Source organism: Chenopodium album, chromosome 27 (genome assembly GCF_948465745.1).
Source record: "Chenopodium album chromosome 27, dcCheAlbu1.1, whole genome shotgun sequence".
NCBI classification, from domain to species: domain Eukaryota; kingdom Viridiplantae; phylum Streptophyta; class Magnoliopsida; order Caryophyllales; family Amaranthaceae; genus Chenopodium; species Chenopodium album.
Window position 1 is genome coordinate 31,242,673 of NC_137860.1, and position 22,192 is coordinate 31,264,864.

Below are 22,192 nucleotides of genomic sequence, written 5' to 3' on the forward strand. Positions count from 1 at the left end.
TTGAAAACTGTATGCTTTATGTAATCTTTATTACTCTACCATTAGTTTACAGCTTATGCCTTATGATCATTAAGGTAAAACAATTACACCTAACAAAGCACACAAAGGAAAAAAGGAAATCGATGAGAAAACGAGGCACCTTGCAGTATGTTGAAGAATACATAGTATCAAATAACAGCACCAACAGATTCGGCCACAGGATGCCAGAATCTATTGAAAAACCACATTGAATCTGCTTTCACAGCGGAACCATCTTGGTTACGATGCCAACTATAGTAAGCATGAGTCCGATTCTTAATATCAAGAACGGCATGTCCGAAGCTGGCTTCTCGAAAAGCTGAGTAGAATGGCTGTGGTTCTGTCATACTGCAGATTTATATGATGTTAGGGCCACTATTAAGAGGGGAATGGTATTTGATTCATAAACACAATAAATTGGTGTAGTTGTCTTACTTTGTTGCTAAACCTTCTAGATTTCCTCCATCTCCTATTGTTATGTAAACTGGAGCAGATTGGTCTTCAACTGGTCTGCATTCTCCGTTGACAATGGTGTATCCAATATTTGATATACGTCTCTGCATTTCATTTCAAAAGTTAAATATAGGAAAGGCAGACTACTAAATTCATTTCTATTAGTTGGCTTTGTTCTTTTGCCTAAATAATTAATTTCCAGGAAAAATAACGCCTAATCAGAAAATAAGTACGTTCAAATTAGTTCAGACAAGGGTTAATGCAATAATAAGTTCAAATAAGGGGCTTTTGGTTAACAAGAATGAAGCCTAAGTTAAGTAAAGACAAATCGAACTTACAGATCTCTCATAAGCATGAACATGACCAGCAAAGACGATATCAACTTTGTATTGGACAAACCAGGGCTCATACATGACTCTCATCGACTCTCCTTCCATGTAATGGTAATTGTAGCTATTGTACCATGGGGAATGCACCAGAACAATCAACCAAGGAGTCTCATTCCTGTTAACCTTTGGTAACTCCTCCTCAAGCCATTTATACTGCGGAGTGTACTTTCCTGCAAAGGATTAATTACAGTTATAATACGGAGAATGTAAAAAGAATAATTTCCAATAGAGAGAGTTGTTCTATACTCTAAACACAAAGAGTCGTAAAACAAGCAAGGCTTTGATATCAAACATGATACTTTGAACTTTGATGGTCTTTGTAACTACACAAGAGCTGAGAAGTATTAAAATGCAGAGAGACACTGTCCAAGCATTAGTCTGACATTTGGGAGCAATACTGTTATGGACTGACTTGGTACTTTCTGATTTAAGGACTAATTAAGATATAAAAGCTTGATAATTTAGATTGATAATGGCAGAATTTGGGTACAAAAGGATAGATTAATAGCTTAAGGCTATCACTCTCTTGATAACTTTAGGTTATCACTCTCCTAGTAACTTGAGGTTACTACTCTCACATTTTTCCTCACAATTCACATGATGTCTTAGTTCATATACTATCCCCTATTTATACTAAGGCAAAGGAGTCAAGGACTACTACCCTAAAAGCATTAGACTTCCCAAAATACCCTTCCTAATGTTGGTCTATTACAAATACCAAATCTTATATTCCCATTATTACAGAACAACCAGTATGTATGGTCAAATTCCGAATATGAGATGATAATTATTCAAAACAATCAGTGAACAAGCTTCAAACATTTTAGAATCATCCTTAAAACAGACCCATCAACTTCTCAAGCATAGCTAAATTGCGCAAATAAAAGCCAAAGTTATCAATATACTTATGTACTTTTTACTTTAAGAAGGAGATTAAGGACTTTACCATATGCAGAGTATGATGATAGAACAATTATGTAAGCAGGGCCTCTCTTGATTGAGTACCAAAACGGAGCTGTACTGTTTGATGCTTTGTAAGGTGTGGGATATCGGTTCTTAAATGGCTTGAAAGGCTTTGTTTCACCCTGTCACAACATAGCTGATAGTAAGTTATTCTGTATAGCTTAGCAGTGTGCAAACTGAAGACAAGTTAGAATATGGAAACTATGTAAATGCAAGAAAACTGGTTTCTAGAAGCCTAATTTACTTAACTTATTTGGTTTTCCAAAGAATAAGTTTACAGGATACAAAGGTTGAAGTACATACTATTTCAGGGGCAAAATCAATCTCATGATTCCCTGCAGTCCAAATCCAGGGCTGGTAGGCGACGTTTCTCTCAACAAATCTAGCCCAAGAATCCCATCTGTTATTATCATGATTTGGGTAATTATCTGCATATGAAAGATCCCCGACAAACAAAACAGTTTGCCCTTTGATCGGGTTTTGCTCATAATGAGTTAGAGTCGCGTTTGAATCATAACTTTGTCCTAGATCACCTGCAAAAATGACTCACACTAATTGGATCAGGGTAATGAACTTCAGAAACATATCATGTACAAAAGACAATCATATTAAACAAAATCGAGGAAGTATTAGTCATTCTCAAAGATACATGAATACTGAAGATCAAAAATAGTTACCTATAAGACCAAAAGCGTAACGAACATCAGGACCAGCTTTAGGTGGAGTCTTGAACCAGAATGTTCTTGGGTTTTGTCCAACACCTACTTCATAGTAATATTTCGTGTCATACTGCAAAACATTCCAAAAACGATGTGCTAATCAATTAATGTACTATTACACTATAATACTCCATGTCAATTATAATAATGCATGTACAGATTCATAAGGATATTTGACAAAACAGGTAACATACACAAAATACGACACGAAAATCGTTCTATTGTACCAATTTGTACGTTTTGTGGGATTAGCGAATCAGGTAACACTATTAATAATTGAATACTCTCAACAAACATTTATTTACAATTAGTTAGCAAACATGAAATAATAACAACAATTTCTAGTACTTAAGTACTGAATTAAAATAACAGGTTCAAAATCTAACCTCCAAATTTTTTAGGGTACAGTGATGAATATACCCAGAAGTATAATCATGATACTTGTACTTGGACACTTTACCCTTAGAAGATTTCTTCTTCTCGCTATTCTTTTTCCAGTAAACCACCTCATTTGAACCTGGTTCCTCCATTGTTACCCATGAAACAATCATTGCTTTTCCTTCATGATCTCCTTGAGTAATATGAACCTTCATACACAATTTAAATACCGAAATACATTTAATTAATTTTTATAATTCAAAAAAAGAGATGATTATATCCAAATTCAGGCAATACCCATAATTCATTTGAGTGAAAAGATGCAAACTTTGGATTATAAATCAAATTTCACTAACAAACAGCTAAATGGGTATTAATATAATCATAAAATAAGAATGTGAGGACTCGGGATGGTACACAAGACCTCGGATCAAATTTCGTCTACATCACTTCCATACGGCTTTAATTACAACTACGAGTAATGATTAATGGAGGGAAAGAAACGAACCTGTTGGGGAGCATTGTAGCCTGGAGGAACAGAGAAGACATCACTATCAAGAGGCATATCAATTGTTTTTTCCACTTTTCTGACAAAATTGCTTGTTTTTCCTCCATGACAAATCAAAGCTTGGTTTAAAATCAAACCCAGAACAACAAAAACGCATAAAATTGAACTAAATTGGGAGGATGATTGAAATGGAGCCATTTCTATTCAATTTGAAATTTTGGAGAAAATTATCCCCAAAATTTCGTATATTCCTCCCCTTTTATTATTTACTTATATTTATAGCATTTGTGCTTTCTTTGTTAAATAGGAAAATATTGCTTATAAATAAAAGAATAACAAATCAAAAAGAATATTCAGAGAGTATAAAATCGCATATAATGTGAATATATGATTTATGTAATTGATTATTGGTTGATAAATATATTTAAAACAAGTATGGGTATCTTTCAATGATTGTGAGAGTCAACTTTTGACTTTGAATTATGAGAATCTTGGGATTGCGTAGGGATGATAAGGTTTGGGCCGTTATTATCTAAATGCGACTCTTTTGCATTGCTTTTAGAAAAAGGTAACAGTTGATCAATTGATGAAGGTTGTAATCTTACTAGATTTTTGGTTTGTTATTCTTTTATTTATTCCCACGATTGGGCATTGTTACCAAATAAGTACTAAAGAAATAAAGAATTCGACTATTAAAGTGTAAAAAGGGGGAAATTTATTAAATTTTTGCCAATTTCTTGTTTGGTTGGTCGATCAGAATAGGATGGAGTATATAACAATTTACAAATAAATTCTGATATATTGGTTTTCTTTATAAAATTTTTTAATTTATAGATTTGCAATGGAACTTCAATTGGCTATGCCATATGCGAGATACGCCAATCGCCCGATAATAAATAATAGGGACTCTTTAAGAGTTGAGGACATAAAGATCTCATTCTTCCCGTCAAAAAAAAAAACCTCATTCCTCCTAATGTAATGCCTCGAACCTAACTGTTATTAATATTTTACAGGGAAATTTCAATTGCCCTTGGAAACTGCAACTGCTCATGGCCGACGTCACCAAGATTCTCGAGCCATTTGTGGCTTTTGACTCCCGCCACATTTACCGTGAAGGAAATCGAGCAGCAGATTATGTTGCTTCTTTGGGCTATTCTACTCCGACACATGATCCATTTATGGACAACAAGTTTTTTTTTTTTTTTTTTACTTTTTGACAAATTAGGTTACGGTCTTGTGAGAAAACGTTCCTAATTTTCCCTGTATTTTACTTAAAAAAAAAAATGTAATGCCTCGTTCCTCAAAAATAAACAAATGATGCACCTTAGAAGGTAAAGCCTTTCACGAGAAAGAAATGCCTCATTGAATCTCTTTTGTGGTCGTCTATAAAAGTTTAATCAAAACCTAAAAGTTATAAATGATGTTGGATTCACATGTTTTTATTTTGTCATGACAATTCTGATATACAAATAGTTTTTTCTTATGTTCAAATAAGTCAATTAGGAACTTCATAATTTCACATTATCTGATTCAAAGCATGTACGGAGTTCTAGCAAACACACAGTAATCAATGGGCCTCTTAGAGAACTATTCGTGACGGCCAGCCCGTAAAGCCCATTACTAATAAGTCCAATCACAAATAATGAAATCAATGATATCTATACATTTGGTTGCAAAATTATGAACTTAAACACAAATTGAACCCGAACTAGGTGTCTTGATGTTGAACCAAATTTGAATTTAAACCATATTTTAAATTAATCCTACCAAGTGGGTAGATTAAGTAATGTTCAGCAACTTACTATATACGAAGTACTCCGTACATTATAATGGATAAAACACGTGATACTACTAATGAAATATTTTTAATTTTTTATAGCTATTCTTGTCAAATCTAAGAGAGCAAACACACAAAAAGGAAATTAATAATTAGAAGAACAAATGAGCAATATTTACAGTGTACTCCAAGACAATTTTTTTTAGAAACTTGCCAAGTATTTGTTTACTCTTTTCACTTTCTCTTCATCTTTCTCGGCAGTAATAATGGCAATTACTAATATGTCCAAAAAAAAATAAATGGCAATTACGTCTACAGTTCCCATATTTGATGCATGCACCACGTCTAGATTATCTATCAAACGTACGTGTAAACTTTTCTCGTTGTGGTATGCCAAGTTTCCAAAAACATTTCCTCTTAAATAAAAATTCCAAAAATATGCATACTTTATGTATTATAAATACACCCTTCATTTATTTGCAAAAAAAAACATTATCATATCCCTTTTCAATGATCCAAAACTAGCTATTACACGAAATATTTGTTAAAACACACTCTTTATTTCAATTCCCTTAACTTTAGCTCTTTACTTTCAAAGAAAAACAACATGCCAATACCATCAGAAGGATTTGTTCCTCAAGATCAGAAAGAGTACCCCGGAAACGCAACACCTTTCGTGCTAGCAACATGCATTGTCGCGGCTATGGGTGGTTTGATTTTTGGTTACGATATTGGAATTTCAGGTAATAATACACAACAGAATATATACTTCATTTGTCTCAAAATAAAGTATTGCATACGTGATAGAAAAATAGCTAATGATTAAAGTTACTAATGCTCGTGTATTTCTAACGTGTTGTTTTGTACGTCTTTATTTTTTAGGGGGCGTGACATCTATGCCATCCTTTCTAAAGGAATTTTTCCCATCAGTTTACAAGAAAGAAAAACTAGACACTTCAACAAACCAGTATTGCAAATTTAATAGTGAAACTGTGACATTATTTACTTCAACATTATATGTAACAGCTTTGTTAGCTTCTTTGGTTGCTTCAACTGTGACAAGAAAATTGGGTAGAAGAAGATCCATGCTATTTGGAGGTCTTCTCTTTTGTTCCGGTGCTATCATCAATGCTTTTGCACAAAATGTAGCTATGCTGATTATTGGCCGCGCGCTTCTCGGCTTTGGTGTTGGATTTGCTAATCAGGTACTAGTAATTAATAACTTAATTAACAAATTAATTAATTACACATCACAAGTTAGACAGTGCAGGCGAGTACTTAAATACTTGTTTATTTTATTCTAAGATGTCACGAAAAAGTTGTCATATTTTAGAATTTCACAGAATTTTTTTTTGGTGTGGTATGTTATGATCATATTATTGATAAACATGCACATTATTCCAAGGAATTTTATATACTACCTCCGTTAACTTTTAGTTGCAACTTTGGGTATTATTTGTGAGATATAAACTATTTCAAAGTTGCAATTAAAAGTTAAGTTGCAACTAAAAGTTAACGGAGGTAGCATTTAAACTCTAAGTCTATTATAAATTTAATTATACAGTATACTTTTAAGATAGTTCAATAAATCTTATACTAGTAATTATATTACTCCCTCCGTTTCGAGTTACTCGCAACAAACATGGGCATTGCGGACTCCTAGGCAAAAGATTGGAGGGTGATTAATTAGAGGGAGGGGTATGTAATTAAAGAGAGAGAAAGTGGAGGGAAAGTAATGTGGTCCCAAAAAAAGTAGTGGGAACATGTGAGGGAAAATGTGGGTGGGATTTTATTCCCTCCCTTTTTCCTTTTGTGGCTGACAGATTTGGGGGAAAATTTGTTTCCCTCCAACATTTTCACCAAATTTTTAAAAACAAGTTCAAATTTCATGAAATTTCAAATCCACCCCTTTTTTCAAACAAAAGCCCCATATAAAGGGCACATTTCAGATTCATTCCCCCCTATTCATTCATTAGAACAGTTTGGGAATAGGGGGGGGGGGGGAAGGGAAAACATTGTTTACTAGTTAGAGATTACAGAAACCATGAGCAACGTTGTTCAAAATTACAAAAACCATCAACACCATTAACTACTCCTAATTCCTAAGCTGAGTTAGTTGCAGCTTCTGTTCTTTGTACAGAAATTAGGCTCCACTGAAAGCTTCCAAAAAAAAACCAGGCACCTCCACTTCATCACCTACCACCAGATCTGCAAAATATAAAGGGGACTCATGGAAGAAGAAATCTTTGATGATTTTTTTGACATCAACCAAATACTGATGGAGCATTTCACAGATGAATCAAGTGATACCAACAGCACACATTCAGGGTCAGAAGGAAATCAGGCACAGCAGCAACAACAACATCATGAAGGCATAAATGCTGGGGACTCTGACTCAGAATCAGAAAATGATAATCAGCAACAACAACAAAATGGAAGGGAACGCAGAGAGCTCAACATTGAGGAAAAGAGACAGATTGTAGATGATATTTTGCTTCACATGGAAGGGGACTCACTTCCAAGAGGTTTACTAACCTCATTAGCACACAAACATCAAGTTCATAAGTCTACTACAAGCAGATGGTTCAAAGAAATCAAAAAACAGATGCAGCTGGGGAATGTGGTTGATGTGAGAAGCAAGAAATTAGGCAAAACAGGCCCTAAACCAAAGGAATACTCAGATGAGTGGCTTATGTCTGTCCCACTATACAAGAGAACAACTAACAGAAGTTATGCTGCTGCATTGAATGTGGCACATGTTGTCATTCATAGATTGAAAAAAAAAGGCAGACTAAGGGCAGTAACAGCAACAAACCACCCAGCTCTTAGTGATAATCACAAAGTAGCAAGGTTGAAATGGGTGTTAAGTTATGTGAACCCTATTCCAAGTATAGGGAACCCAACTTTCATGGATTTTCAGCATCATATTCACATTGATGAGAAGTGGTTCTATTTGAACCCAGAGACAAGGACTTTCTACCTCACACCAAATGAGGAATTGAAACACCATACAGAGCACAACAGTCAAAGAGGTTCAAACTAAAGGCCATGTTTATGGGAATGGTTGGGAAGCCACTATATAATGAGGAAGGGACAATGCTTCACTCTGGGAAATATGGGTTATTCCCTTTTGTGAAGTATGAGTTGGCTAAGAAAAAAAGCAAAAACAGAGATGCTGGAACCATGGAAACCAAAGCCATACAAAGTGTAAACAGGGAAGCTATTAGGGACATGATACTACAGCACATCATTCCAACAATTCATGAGCAATGGCCACCACAATTGTCAAACAACATAATCATTCAATGGGATAATGCAAGGCCACATCAAATTCCAAGGGATGAAGAATTTCAGGCTGCAACTCAAGCTAATGGATTTAACATCCAATTTGTTTACCAACCTGCCCAATCCCCTGACCTTAATGTACTAGACCTAGGTCTGTTTAGGGTGATACAATCAATCCAATATCAATCATTCCCAAAGAATTTGGATGAACTTTTGGAAAAAGTGGCTGAGGCTTTTCAGGTTTTTGATCCAAACCTCAATAGGTATACATGGATCACTCTACAGTCATGCATGGTCAAAATATTGGAAAAGAGGGGAGGAAATAACTTCAACCCCCCCCCACATGGCTAAGGCAAGACAAGACAGGGAAGGCACACTAGAAGACATACAAGAAGTTGACAGGGACCTCATCAAAGACACAGTACACTATCTCAACACTCTTTTTGTGGATCCAACAGGGCATCATATGGAAGGGACTCAAGACATGGAAGTGGATGCAGATTAACATGGATCAAGGACTCAAGTATAGCTATTTTTTGTAAAGGAAAAGCACATCATACAAGCATGCTTCAACAACTACACAAGGTGACTGACTGCCACACATAACCAATTAACCTTTTAAGTTTTTTGTTTTTTGAATATGCTTTTAAATGTATTGGTTATGTGTATTTTGGTACATAGAATAGAGTAACTTAGGAAGGCAGTCAATTATGTGTATGGAACATGTGTGAGGACTTTTGTAAAGTGTCCACATAATGAAATTGAATGACAAAAATTACACAAACAATATTGTCCATCAGATGGGATTGTTTTAAACAGGGCTAACACACTCACAAGGGTTCCTCCACAACAACCTCAATTGAGGTTGCTGGAGCATCCCCTACGTAGTGGTTGCTGTCAGATGAGTCCCTTCATCATATGGACACAACTTAGTTCAGTGATGCATGAATTAAAAGGGACTCATAGCACCAACAGCATACAGGGACATATAAGGCAACAGGGACTCATATCACCAACCATAAGGTACATCATGCAGCAACAGAAAGAGAGCACAAGGCCAATGGGACTCATACAACACAAACATGCACCATCAACTGCCTCCAGTCCATCACAAACAACACAAACAGAGAACAACAACATAAACCACAGCATGATCAAGCACAAAGTACTGGGTTGAAATGAACCATCAACACAATAGCATAATCAACACAAAACCCTAACTGGTGGGAGTCCTAGAAATCATCAAAATATCACAAACCCTAACTGCTGGGACTCATACAGTCACCCACACATCACAAACATGAAATCAACTGAAACAGAGCATTATAACAAAACAGAAAGAGAGAAGAATTGTTACGCTGCGAGTTCAGTTACTGGGAGGGAAGTCATCAGGGTATTTCTCCCTCAACCACGCCATGTACACAGGGTCCCAGTTGCTGCAGTCCTCCGTCAGCACAGATCGGACCCTCTTCTTCCGTCCAGAAGACCCACCAGCAGCAGATCTCTTCAGGGAGTCAGGAAGAACACGAGCGACGGGTTCAGGGGACTCAGGGACAACAGCCACAGCAAGGTCGGCCTCTGTCCTGACCTCCTCCACCAGATCTGCCTCCTCGGAAGGGTTTTCTTCGCCCTCAACCACTTCCTTCGCAGCCGCAGAACCACCAGCCCCTAGATCTGGTGTAATTTCAGCCTCAACGACAGTGGGGGTGGGTGGTTCTTCAACTGCAGCATCATCCTCTTCGTCACTTGAGGTGGTAGGATGAAGTTTAGCCCCAATCTTCCCAAGACGGTACCTGGCATAGGCCATGGTGCAGCGGCGCACTGGTTTCAGGATCCCAGTGCCGCGCTGACATTTGTACAGCGTGGACTCCGGCACATCGTCATCTTTCTTCGCACCTTGGGACTCCTTTTCCTTAGGGAGGGAACTCATTTTTGGGAAAGAGATTAGGGTTTCAGAGAGGAATTCAGAGAGAGGCGAAAGCTTTCCGAGGAGAGAGAAGAGAGAATTCGAAAGTAGATCTAGGGTTTGTGAGGGATTTCTGGAGAATTCTCCAGATTTTGTTCAAACAGGGCATCGTATTCAAGGAGAATTGAATGCAAGTTAATCAATGAGGGTAGTTGGGAGATGGAAGATTTCAGAAGAAATAAGAAAGGGGGGATTAATTTTTGGTGGGAATGGTTAGATTAAGTGTTAGGATTAATTAGTAAGTAATTTAGGTTATAAAATAATTAAACATATTAAGAAAAATAAGTAAGGGCAATATCGACATTTCGCAGTTAAAAAGTTACTAAAAAAGGAAAAAAAAAATTTTGTTGCAAGTAATGTGAACCGGCCAATTATAGTAATTGTTGCGAGTAACTCGAAACGGAGGGAGTATTACTGATTTATGCTTAATTTGTATCATTGTGTGATCATGTGCATATAATAGTCAGTACCACTCTACTTAGCTGAGATGGCTCCATACAAGTACAGAGGAGCATTGAATATTGTCTTCCAACTCTCAATCACAATTGGTATATTAGTAGCCAATGTTGTCAACTATTTCTTTGCCAAGATTGATGACTGGGGTTGGAGGTTGAGCTTAGGAGGAGCCACAATCCCTGCTATGATCATCATTATCGGGTCAATCGTTCTCCCTGACACTCCTAACTCCTTGATTGAGCGAGGAATGTATGACAAGGCCATCGAGAACCTAAGGAGGATTCGAGGAATTCAAGAAGTAGACAAGGAATTCAATGACTTAGTGGAAGCTAGTAAGGCCTCGAATAAGGTGGATCATCCTTGGAAAAACCTGGTGCAAAGAAAGTACCGGCCTCATCTTACAATGGCAATCGCGATTCCTTTCTTCCAGCAGTTTACTGGTATCAATATCATCATGTTTTATGCCCCCGTTCTTTTCAAGACTATTGGATTTCATGACAATGCTTCGCTAATGTCTGCTGTGATCACTGGTGCTTTCAATGTGTTGGCCACTTTTGTTTCCATCTATGGTGTGGATAAATGGGGAAGAAGGCTCCTTTTTCTGCAAGGTGGGATTCAGATGTTCATCTGTCAAGTAGTTGTCGCGATTTTTATAGGAGTTAAGTTTGGGGTGAGTGGCAACCCAGCAGCACAACTTCCCCAATGGTATGCAATGCCGATTGTGCTCTGCATATGCTTGTATGTCTGTGCCTTTGCTTGGTCCTGGGGTCCACTTGCTTGGCTCGTGCCAAGTGAGATCTTCCCTTTGGAAATCCGTTCTGCAGCACAAAGTATCAATGTATCAGTCAACATGTTCTTCACTTTCGTTGTGACTCAAGTCTTTCTCACCATGCTTTGCCACCTCAAGTTTGGGCTCTTCCTCTTCTTTGCCTTCTTCATCTTTGTTATGTCCGTGTTTATCTACTTCTTTCTACCTGAGACCAAGGGCATACCCATTGAGGAAATGAGTATTGTGTGGAGAAATCACTGGTTCTGGTGCCGCTTCATCCCTGATGATGATGACCTTGAGATGGCCAAGAACGGGCAGCCTCCTAAAAGCATCAATTGAACCTTATCCGACTGTGTCCATTAGACTGACAGAAGAGTTTTATTTACTTCATTCATGCTAATATTCACTGTTTGCTACTTATTTCTTTATTTGTTGCTCATTACTGGCAGAATAAATTGGATTTCAAATCTTTGTGCAGAATTTGTTTTCCATACGTATTGTTGATTTTTAGGCAACCAAAGTAGAAATAGAAGCATCAAGCAGATCCAAAACAGTTGCATTACTTAGAACGTATATTAGTAACTTTACCTTCTTAAGCTTACCTAACAAATAACCTAGTACTCGAGAATTCCAACCTCGGTCATCTCATGTAAAGTGATGACTGATCAAGATTATGGAAGATTTATAGCAAGGATAGAGAAAGGCTGGGAAGAAGACTACAATTGCATAAAATGAGGAATCACAACAATATTTTAACCAACACTTTTCTGATTGCTGCTATCAGAACTTGTATATATTTTTTAAAATTGCAAATTTGTTTAGTGAATGATGTAAAATCAACATAGGAATAGGATGCACCAACAAAGAGTTACTGTATGAATGTATGATACAAAATGGAATACACAAGTTAATGAAATTATTCGGTGAGAAGAAAAAACTCTTTCTGTTGTGATCAACATCAATGGTCAGAGGAATTGTCCTCAGGCATCCAGTATCTGTTGTGTAGCCACATGGAATCGGCTTGGACAGAGTAACCATCTTGGTTACGGTGCCAGCTGAAGTGAGCATGAGTTCGATTTTTTATATCGAATGTTCCATGCCCAAAACTAGCCTCCCTGTAAGCTGAGTAACTTGGTTGGGGTTCAGTCATGCTGCAAGCAAAATAGGGCCAAATAAGCTCAATTTTCTTCAGCACTTTACCAAAGAATATGAAAAATTATAGCCAAGAATTGTTATAAATTGAATTTGATCTTACTTGGTTGCTAATCCTTCAATATTTCCTCCATCACCAATGGTTATGTATACTGGGGCAGAAAGGTCCTTTACAGGGTTGCACAGGTTATTTGTGATGTTGAACGCGATATTAGACACTCGCTCCTGTGAAATGGAAAACAATTAATTAGACCATACAGACTGTATGTATGTTCATGCTATGATTCAGAGCATATATGGAAGACTGTACTTAGATTACTTACAGATCTTTCATATGCATGCACATGACCAGCAAAGACCACGTCAACTTTGTACTGCACTAACCAGGACTCATACATGACTCTCATGGTCTCCCCTTCCATATAATGGTAGTTGTAGCTGTTGTACCATGGCGAGTGCACCAAGACGATCAACCAAGGTGTCTCACTTCTGTTTACCTTAGGAAGCTCATTCTCAAGCCATTCATACTGAGGAGTGTATTTACCTAAATCGAATTTCCATTTATCACATTAAGACTTTTTTCCTTTTGGAACTAATTTTGGTAGCAACATAATAGCTTTGATACTTCTTACCATATGCAGAATATGAGGACAAGACAATAATGTATGCTGAAGCTCTCTTGATTGAATACCATAAAGGAGAAGTGCTCTCTGAGGCCTTATACGGTACATGATATCGGTGAGTGTAAGGCTTGAAGGGCTCTGTTTCATTCTGCAGAGAAGATAAAATCAGAATTTAAGTACATGTTAAGAGTGCTTTCAATACTTGTTTCTAAATGTTAAGAGTGCGTACAATCTCAGGGGCATAATCAAGTTCATGATTTCCGGCTGTCCAAATCCATGGTTGATAAGCTGCACTCCTCTCAACAAATCTTCCCCAAGTGTCCCATCTCACATTGTCATGAAATGGATAGTGATCAGCATAAGATAGGTCCCCAACAAAAAGAAGGGTCTTCCCTTTTGTTGGATTCATCTCATAGTGTGTAAGCGTCATGTTTGAGTCGAATGTTTGGCCGAGATCTCCTGCATAATTATTCAATACAACAAAGAATGATCAAACTATTTCTAAAATCTATACAAACCATATATTTTAGCTCTTCTTTTGGAGTTTTATTTGTCAGAATTCAATTTCTTGCCTATGACACCAAAAGTGTATGGTACATCAGGACCAACTTCTGGTGGAGTCACAAACCAAAAAGTTCTTGCATAATTTCCAGTCCCAACTTTGTAATAATATTTGGCATTGTACTGCAAATGTTTATATACACAAAAGTCAAGAAAAACATCATTATATTATAAATTTCAAAAGACAAAACCGAAAAAGAACATATCAAACCAAGGACGAGGTAGCTAACCTCCAAGTTTTCGATGGTGCAGTGATGAATGTAACCTGAAGTGTAATTGTAGTACTTGTATTTGGTGACTATGCCTTCAGCCTTGTACTTATGTTGGCTGTTTTCAGTCCAATACACCACTGAACTAGAATCTGCCGCGATTGGAGTAACCCACGACACAATCACCCCCTTTCCAACATGATCTCCTTGTGTTATATGAACCTTCAAACAATACAACCCGAAAAAACAATCTCAACATCAGGAAGCAAAAAATACAAAGCATTGACTAAAAAGCAAAACACCGCGATCAATGCTAGTAGGAAGATATCAAGAGAGGTACCTGTTGAGGAGCATTGTGTCCTGGAGGTAGTCTAAAAACATCGCTGTCCAAAGGCATATCAACAGATTTTTCGACTTTCCTGACGAAAGCACTTGATTTTCCTGCATTGCTAACCACTGCTACATTCAGAACTAATCCCAGAACCAAGAGAGCACCTGAGCAAGGACTAGGATATAATTTCATCACACCCATTTTGTATTGCATAAACTTTGAGGTACCACTGCAGACATATATATAGTATTTCCAAAATGTATAATTAAAACAATGAAATGGAAATTTCCAAATTAAAATTATTGAAGATAATATATGTGTAAAATTGTTGATTGGCCAATAAATCAAGTGGAATATCCATAGAAGTTGAGAATATACTCATTGAGAAAGATGAGTTTTGTCTGTATATATACTAATTAGTTGAATTTCCAAGAAGAATCACATCTGATGCCATCCGTTAAACTAGGATGTGTGACAATAATTAACTTCCGTTGACCAACAAATTGTTAGATAGTTCCATAGTTTGGTGTCAAAAGGACATTTCACATTATCTTTCTGATCAAAGAGCCTTTTAAATTAATAGCAAAGTACAAAGCTCTTTATTTTTATTTTTTTTTTTGGTGGGTTATATGCGTAAGTTGTAGCTTCTTTAAGTCAATAGTTATTTGTCTTATTACATGCACCCGAGAGCACGGTACAAAGTCAACAGGCACGCTCCCAGGTGTATGCATATAACTAACAATTTCCAAGCACAAGTCAAGCGTACTTTGATTGGTTAGCGTGCTAGTCATTTTGCTTAATCAAGAACCAAAAATTTATTGAGATTGGGTGCAGAATTCCCAAGTTTTATCCACTGCGAACTAGTCAAAATTAACATGCCATAATTGTTTCACTGGAAGGCAACTTAGCAAGTTCAAGAATTTGTAGCTCAAGCAACTTCATCTAAAATAGAAGAATAACCTAAGATCTGCAAAAAATCACACATTATTAGATTTTGTCAAGAAAACATTATACGAGTAATAATTTGCATCACTTCAGTTTAATCAGACACCCTCAAAGAGACAACATCATCCTGGCTCAAATCAATGCCAAATTTGCCAAGGCAAAATTCACTCACTAGCTAGAATCTTTATCTAGCCCAAACATGGTGCAAAATTTGATCACAACAATAGAGATCTAACGCTAATGAAATAACAGTAGGTCACGGAAACAATCCTTCAAAAAAAAAAAAAAAAAAAAAAAAAAAAAAAAAAAAAAAAAAAATATCACGAAAACAAAAATAATCAGTATGCGAGGAGGAAAATCTGAAGGCCACCCTCTATCACCCCAAAATTTAAACCATCACCATCACCATCACCCTCAGCTCCAATATAAAAATATAGCCAGCAACAGAACAAATGTTGGGCAACTGCTCCTTGAGATCGCTGGTAAAAATTCCTGCAAAGATGCAATCAAATTACAGACTTCAGCTGGTGGGAACAAAATCAAAGATAATGCAAAGGGCATCATTTAAATTGGAAAACGGCAAAAAGTTTTTGGTGGAGTATGCAAAATGACTCGAGGCAACATGAATCTCGCATAGGGAGCAATTCTTTAAGATTTACTATCATACAATGCAAAAGTCTAGTCCTCAAGAACACATCTGTCCATACATATCTGTCAGAAGTTACGGCACTGGCCGGTTAACATTATTCATGATATACTGGTAATATGGTATGATTATTTTATAATATGAGACTTTTATAATATTATTAAAACATATTTTGTGTTGTGATTCAAGTCCACCAAACCCCAAAAAATAAAATATATTATATATATATATATATATATATATATATATATATATATATATATATATATATATAAAATAACACACGACTTTGGACAGAGTAAACAAAGAGAGCTTCAGTGCTTCACATTTTTTACAATGTTGAAAACCAGATTGCAAATAGCTTTTCCATTTATAAGCTTGCCATTATTCTCCTACAGAGACCCCAAACGGCCACAAACTCTGCCGAAAAACAAAGAAACAGCATAGGAACATTCTCCCAAAGACAACAGAGCCTAAGTTTAGTCTCCAAAACCAGACCAAGGACAAGCACAGACACTGAGACACAGTTGGACAACAGAACTAAGACTTACTAGAAAAAGAAATATAGAAGAGGCAGAAGAGCAAACCTGTGTGAGAGCCAAATCAATCATCCAGGTAATAATAAGTTCCTGCAGATTTCTGCTCCCTGTCCTTAGTGGACTCTAGCTTGTTAATCCTAGGTCGAAAATTAGTTGGGTCCCTTCTGAATGTGATATCTAGATGCTGCAATTATTACCAGGAAAAAAAAAATCATGAAAGTTACAAATTGCGTCACTAGCATTAACAATACAAATTAAAAAACCACACCAAGCACTACATCCCAACACTCCCAAAATAGGCCAACTGAGCATGACCCTCAACAATGACAAGGCATATAAAACTTGATAATTCATATGAAATAATCCCCACGCTTAACAAAATAAAGCGAAAATGAGTGATACTTTTTTTTTTTTTTGACGAGTAAAAAAAAAATGAGTGATACTTACAGACAAGAAAAGATTCATTCCCGTCAGCAATGATTGGGGAGAATTTGCAACACAATCCACAGATGGCATTCCTTCATATACAATCACTCTGTCCGCTAGATATGTTGCCATTATAAAATCGTGTTCGACAACAAATGCAGTCTTCTTGGCATGGAGAATAAATCTTTTTATCACCTTTGAAGCAACAATACGCTGCTCAGAATCAAGGTATGCACTCGGTTCATCGATCAAATAGATATCTGCAGGCTGCATGAGTACAAAATGCTTGATGACTTGATGTTATAAAAAAGATTCATTTCAATTACTAAAAGCTAAGCATAAGAACTAGTAGTCAATCATTCAATAATATTTCACCATGTAGACATCATTATTATGCCCAAAGAACCTGCATACTAAAATAAAATAAGTTTCCACAGTATATCCCACACATAGATCACACAGTACCAGCCAACAAAAGAGAAATTAAAAAGAAGCAATAGAGAGAAGAGACAAAGAGCTAACAGTGAGCCACAGCAACAAATAAGTTTACCTTTCCTAAGCACAAAGCTAATGCAACTCTCTGCAATTCTCCCCCAGATAGATTCACAACTTCTTGATCCATTAGCTGCTCAATCTGAAGAGGCTTCATAACATCTGAGATAAATTGGGGGTGAGTATATGAATCCCTTATCTTTTGATGCAATAGACTCCTCACACTATGTTGAAATTTTGGACTGATCTTCTGGGGCTTGTAAGAAACATTGAACTCAGGTATTTCCACATCAGAGCCTTCCACACTATCAGGCTTCAGTAGACCAGCCTGAAATTTCAGAATTACTAGTGGGTTAAGGATCCTAGACCACCAAAGATCTCATTTCCAAGATTCAGCATATTGTTTCTTTTTTTTTTTTCCCCAATAGAAAAAAAAAATTTTAAAAATAAAAAACCTAGAGTAAATATTTTCCAAGACAATTTCAAAATATTCATCTCTTAATTAATGTAAAGAAAGAATACCAGCATGCGAATAAATGTTGTCTTCCCCGTTCCATTTTCTCCCAACATCACAATAATCTGTGAGTCAGTAAATTCGCCTTCCATAACACGCAGTTTAAATCCACCCTGAGTTTTCGACATTGTTGGGTATTTGTATCGAGCATATGTCTCAACCTCCTCAGCATTATCTTGAGGTGTCTCAGCAACCTAAAGAATCACACATGAAATGACTGATAATATGTAAAGAGCAGCTGAAAGTATGTAGTGTAAATGGAAGATTACCTTGAATGTAAGAGACTCCTGCCGAAAACGAAGATTTTCTGTCGGAACAAATCCAGCCAAAAATATATTGATTCCTTCTCTAACAGAGAATGGTAGGGTGACAACTCCATATGCACCCGGTTTACCATATAAGCAGCAAATGAAGTCTGAAAGATAGTCTAAAACACTAAGATCATGCTCCACGACAATAACATAGCTGAAACACACAAGTAAACAACACAAAAAGAGCTTTTCAATTACTTGTTCATCCAGTACAAGGCCCCTTACAAGGCTACAAATACGGTAAGAGAGATCAAATATGAATAGATACCTATTAGGTCTAAGCAATGATCTAACAACTTGAGCAGCTTTAAGCCTTTGTTTCACATCTAGATAACTTGAAGGCTCGTCAAACATATAAATCTCAGCAGCCTGTATGGCAACAACTGCAATTGCAAACCTCTGCAGTTCACCACCAGACAGATCTCCAACATTGCGATCCAGAACTTTATTCAGCTCCAGATCATCACAAAGTACAACCTTCATATCTCTCTCATCTTTCTGCTCAAGCACCTGTCCAACATTGCCCTGGACTGCCTTTGGAATATGGTCCACATACTGGGGCTTGATAATAGCCTATACATAGATATGCAAAATTAAAAAAGGAAAGAAGGGACACTAAATAGACAAGAAGTGCTCACACCTAATAAACATCAAAGCATAAAAAGAAGACACAGAAACATAAAATACAGAAGATACTCAATAGTAAAATTGTAGTCACCGTTTTCAGTAATAAAGGTAAGCAAGGGCTTTAAAACTAAAAAGAATTAACAGAGTAGCTACCTTCAAATTATCTTCCAATATGCGCGTAAAATAATTTTGCAGTTCAGATCCACGGAAGTATGTTAAGATTTCCTGCCAGTCAGGTGGGTTCTGCAGAAAAAACACTAGCAGATGAATAGAAGAGATCACGAAGCAATCAACAAAAATTAGTGATATTGAGCATATTACATTGAACCTTCCCAAATTGGGCTTCAATTTGCCAGCTAAAACTTTGAGAGCAGTTGACTTCCCAATACCATTTGTTCCCACTAAGCCAAGAACCTGCCCTGGTCTGGGGACAGGTAGCCTGTAATTGAATGTTTTCACCGTTTAAAACTGAAAGATCAGATGAAACATAAAATCAGTATGTTAGGACCCCAAACCAACAAACCTGTGTAGCTTGAAAGTATTGGGGCCATAACGATGTGTTGTATCCCTTTCCAAATCTTTTGGAAGATTAATGATCTGAATTGCTTCAAAGGGACATTTCTGCATCCATGATTGACACACAAAGTGTAAAATAAAATAAAATAAAAAAGAGCAATAAGCAGCACACAATATGGTTGTGGTCTACATAAATATGATCATATGTTTTACTTCGTAAATATGTATGGGTAATAGCTGACCTTGACACAAATACCACACCCAATGCACAGCTCCTCAGATATAAAAGCAAGCTTTGCTGCTGGAGAAACCTCAATACATAGTTTCCCTGAGATGAAGGAAAACAAGTAATAAAGGTTTCATTACAGATCATATAACCTACCAAATCTATACATTTATAAGTGGGCCATAACTCTATTCATCAATCAGTATGACATACATTTGACCTGCTTACATATAAGCTTTCACAAAGTACAAGGCCTTTCTCCGTCATCATAGTTCATGAACCAAGGGGGGGGGGGGCAAAATTTAGAAAACCACTGCCCCCGTGATAAAGTCAGTAAATAAATCCCTCAAGCAGCATTGTCAAGTAAAAAAATATCAGAATAACCAGCGATCACCACCAAAAATATACCACAAGATCTATGTACAAGAACAAATATAGATTTAAGCAATTCTCCCAAAATTTTTCCAGCAGGTAAAGAAGCCGAAGTAACACTATTGCACCAGGATAATATATCAGGTTATACAGAAACAAATGCACACCTGTCTTAACCACAGGACAGCTCTTCTTGCACTCCTGGCGGCATTTTTTTGGCTTGCACCGATCAGAGCTCACAATTGCAATACGTGTCAGACGTTCTGACATCCTGCTACTTCTTGTTGTACTAAAAGGAAAACCACCACTAAGCCTACGCCACTGAGAGATAGAGCAAGACAAGTGAATGACAGTAATGGAAGTTACTACTAAGACGTGTAAGGATCTCCTAATTACACAAGATAAATTGTAAGACTCGTCATAACTCTTAATTTTTGCAAGACAATAAACAAAAGTATCAGTGTCAACCAGATAACACAACAACCAAGTCAATAGAAAATGAGCTAAACTTTAAAAAACGATCCTTTTAGTCACGGAACAGAAATTAATTACAGCAACTCAAACAGGTTATGAATGTAGCATCCCCTATATATTATGATATAAATTATAACACATTCGAAAAATCTAAAGAGTGACATAAATATGTTCTTCGATAATAACTACAATAGTAATCCAAAAACGAGTGAGGAGCCACAGATTCCACAGTTTCTCCATAGAATACAATAACAACACAAGTGATCATACAGATCTTTATCGATTTATTTCCACGAAACGATCAAAATAGAAAAGTACAATTAGGATTAAAAATAAATTTGTGATCACTGTGTTTGCCACTTTATAGTACAGACAAGCCCGTCCCTGAGCTGAGCGAGGGCGAAAGCAACCAAATTCCATTTTCATGGTTCTATCCTAACATTTAAGGCATATGTAACAAAATTTTACAAAACATTAGCAACCAAATTTGATTCAATTATCAAATTAGACTCAAAATTCACGTTAAATTCTTCTCTATTTGAGAGGATGAATAATAAAATTCTAGCAACGAAATCGAAAGTTATAATCGTTCATAAGTTCAGAAATTATAACCAATTGTTCAATAATCCATCTTCAAAGAACCCTAATTTGACTGTCTACAATTAAATTGAAGATTAACACTAGATTCTGAAATTGAAATTCGACTATTACAAACATAAATAGAAAAAAAAAAAAATAAGGTACCTCAGGAGCTACTTTAATGGAGGAGAGAAAGCTCAGAAGCCGCTTCAATGCAGGAGAAGGAGGCGTGCAGCGAACACGCGAAAAAGCTCAAGGGGAGAAAAGAAACGTAAGAGGGTTTCTTTGGTAACACCAAAGTTTCTAATTTTCTCCGTGGTGAATTTTAAAAGAACTTCTTATCTTTGAGGAAATCGAAATTTTGTCTATCAAAGATAATTACAAGTTTTCTTTTAAAAAAAAAAAGATAATTACAAATTTTCTTTTATAAAAAAAATATAATTACAATTTTTCTTTAAAAAAAAAATAATTACAATTTTAATTAAAATCTTTAACCCGTTAGTTTTTGTATTTTTTACGCCTAAATTTAATTATTTTAGAAATAAGTTTTTTTTAATAAAAAAATAACCACTTCTTCTCCACTAGCAACCAGCCACCGACGTCCCAACCTGCCTCCCTGACCGGCGCCCAAACCCCTTGGCCGCCGCATAACCTCCTTCCCTGCCGCCGACTCTATCCCCCCCTCCTCTTTCCCCTACCCTCAACACCCCCAGCCTCCACCCACTCCCTTTCTCGAAACGACGAATCACAAACCCTATATCCCCATCGATGACTTTTTTACTTCAACAAACATCAAATTAATTCCAATTACCTACAATCCACACGATTTCTTGTTCAATTGTGAGGAATTAGGTTCCGATTACTTGAAATTTACAAATTTAGTTCGATTTTCATTAGTTCGCCCTAAGGCAAGATTGGCCACAACACCCAAGTATGGCTTAGGCGCACTGATCACCCTGAACTATGCG

At 36.6% G+C, this 22,192-nt stretch overlaps 4 protein-coding genes across 4 annotated transcripts; 1 reads left to right on the top strand and 3 right to left on the bottom strand.

Moving 5' to 3' along the window:
* Positions 1 to 3,801, bottom strand: LOC145621554 (purple acid phosphatase 2-like). Its single transcript, XM_081676282.1, has 8 exons — positions 3,429 to 3,801; positions 2,929 to 3,129; positions 2,501 to 2,612; positions 2,127 to 2,356; positions 1,807 to 1,945; positions 810 to 1,030; positions 454 to 575; positions 1 to 366 (listed from the first exon to the last, which is right to left on the bottom strand). Exons 1-8 carry the CDS (start codon positions 3,624 to 3,626, stop codon positions 168 to 170), a joined length of 1,422 nt encoding a protein of 473 aa, XP_081532408.1. The 5' UTR covers positions 3,627 to 3,801; the 3' UTR covers positions 1 to 167.
* Positions 3,802 to 5,812: 2,011 nt separating this feature from the next.
* Positions 5,813 to 12,020, top strand: LOC145620230 (sugar carrier protein C-like). Its single transcript, XM_081674866.1, has 3 exons — positions 5,813 to 5,948; positions 6,088 to 6,410; positions 10,920 to 12,020. The coding sequence occupies exons 1-3, from the start codon at positions 5,813 to 5,815 to the stop codon at positions 12,018 to 12,020; spliced, it is 1,560 nt and encodes a 519-aa protein (XP_081530992.1).
* A 526-nt stretch (positions 12,021 to 12,546) lies between these two features.
* On the bottom strand, positions 12,547 to 14,838 carry LOC145620231 (purple acid phosphatase 2-like). Its single transcript, XM_081674868.1, has 8 exons — positions 14,567 to 14,838; positions 14,248 to 14,448; positions 14,029 to 14,140; positions 13,686 to 13,915; positions 13,466 to 13,604; positions 13,157 to 13,377; positions 12,937 to 13,058; positions 12,547 to 12,832 (listed from the first exon to the last, which is right to left on the bottom strand). Exons 1-8 carry the CDS (start codon positions 14,768 to 14,770, stop codon positions 12,640 to 12,642), a joined length of 1,422 nt encoding a protein of 473 aa, XP_081530994.1. The 5' UTR covers positions 14,771 to 14,838; the 3' UTR covers positions 12,547 to 12,639.
* Positions 14,839 to 15,595: 757 nt separating this feature from the next.
* Positions 15,596 to 21,530, bottom strand: LOC145620229 (ABC transporter E family member 2-like). Its single transcript, XM_081674865.1, has 13 exons — positions 21,390 to 21,530; positions 20,339 to 20,492; positions 19,816 to 19,901; positions 19,581 to 19,678; positions 19,379 to 19,496; positions 19,211 to 19,300; positions 18,699 to 19,003; positions 18,389 to 18,584; positions 18,128 to 18,313; positions 17,664 to 17,933; positions 17,135 to 17,380; positions 16,736 to 16,871; positions 15,596 to 15,994 (listed from the first exon to the last, which is right to left on the bottom strand). The coding sequence occupies exons 2-12, from the start codon at positions 20,439 to 20,441 to the stop codon at positions 16,752 to 16,754; spliced, it is 1,818 nt and encodes a 605-aa protein (XP_081530991.1). The 5' UTR covers positions 20,442 to 20,492; positions 21,390 to 21,530; the 3' UTR covers positions 15,596 to 15,994; positions 16,736 to 16,751.
* Positions 21,531 to 22,192: the final 662 nt, after the last annotated feature.

Bases quoted from the DNA above. Each gene is read 5' to 3' on its own strand.
- LOC145621554 (XM_081676282.1), bottom strand. From the start codon at position 3,626: ATGGCTCCATTTCAATCATCCTCCCAATTTAGTTCAATTTTATGCGTT. The intron at 3,130-3,428 runs GTTCGTTTCTTT...TTGTGTATGAAG, and splicing joins GCTACAATGCTCCCCAACAG to GTTCATATTACTCAAGGAGA. The intron at 2,357-2,500 runs GTAACTATTTTT...TCATTTTTGCAG, and splicing joins TTACGCTTTTGGTCTTATAG to GTGATCTAGGACAAAGTTAT.
- LOC145620230 (XM_081674866.1), top strand. From the start codon at position 5,813: ATGCCAATACCATCAGAAGGATTTGTTCCTCAAGATCAGAAAGAGTAC. The intron at 5,949-6,087 runs GTAATAATACAC...TTTATTTTTTAG, and splicing joins TTACGATATTGGAATTTCAG to GGGGCGTGACATCTATGCCA. The intron at 6,411-10,919 runs GTACTAGTAATT...TGCATATAATAG, and splicing joins GTGTTGGATTTGCTAATCAG to TCAGTACCACTCTACTTAGC.
- LOC145620231 (XM_081674868.1), bottom strand. From the start codon at position 14,770: ATGCAATACAAAATGGGTGTGATGAAATTATATCCTAGTCCTTGCTCA. The intron at 14,449-14,566 runs GTACCTCTCTTG...TATTGTTTGAAG, and splicing joins GACACAATGCTCCTCAACAG to GTTCATATAACACAAGGAGA. The intron at 12,833-12,936 runs GTAAGATCAAAT...TTTTGCTTGCAG, and splicing joins ATTGAAGGATTAGCAACCAA to CATGACTGAACCCCAACCAA.
- LOC145620229 (XM_081674865.1), bottom strand. From the start codon at position 20,441: ATGTCAGAACGTCTGACACGTATTGCAATTGTGAGCTCTGATCGGTGC. The intron at 17,934-18,127 runs GTATTCTTTCTT...CTGAAATTTCAG, and splicing joins CAACATTTATTCGCATGCTG to GCTGGTCTACTGAAGCCTGA. The intron at 16,872-17,134 runs GTAAGTATCACT...TAATAATTGCAG, and splicing joins GAATGAATCTTTTCTTGTCT to CATCTAGATATCACATTCAG.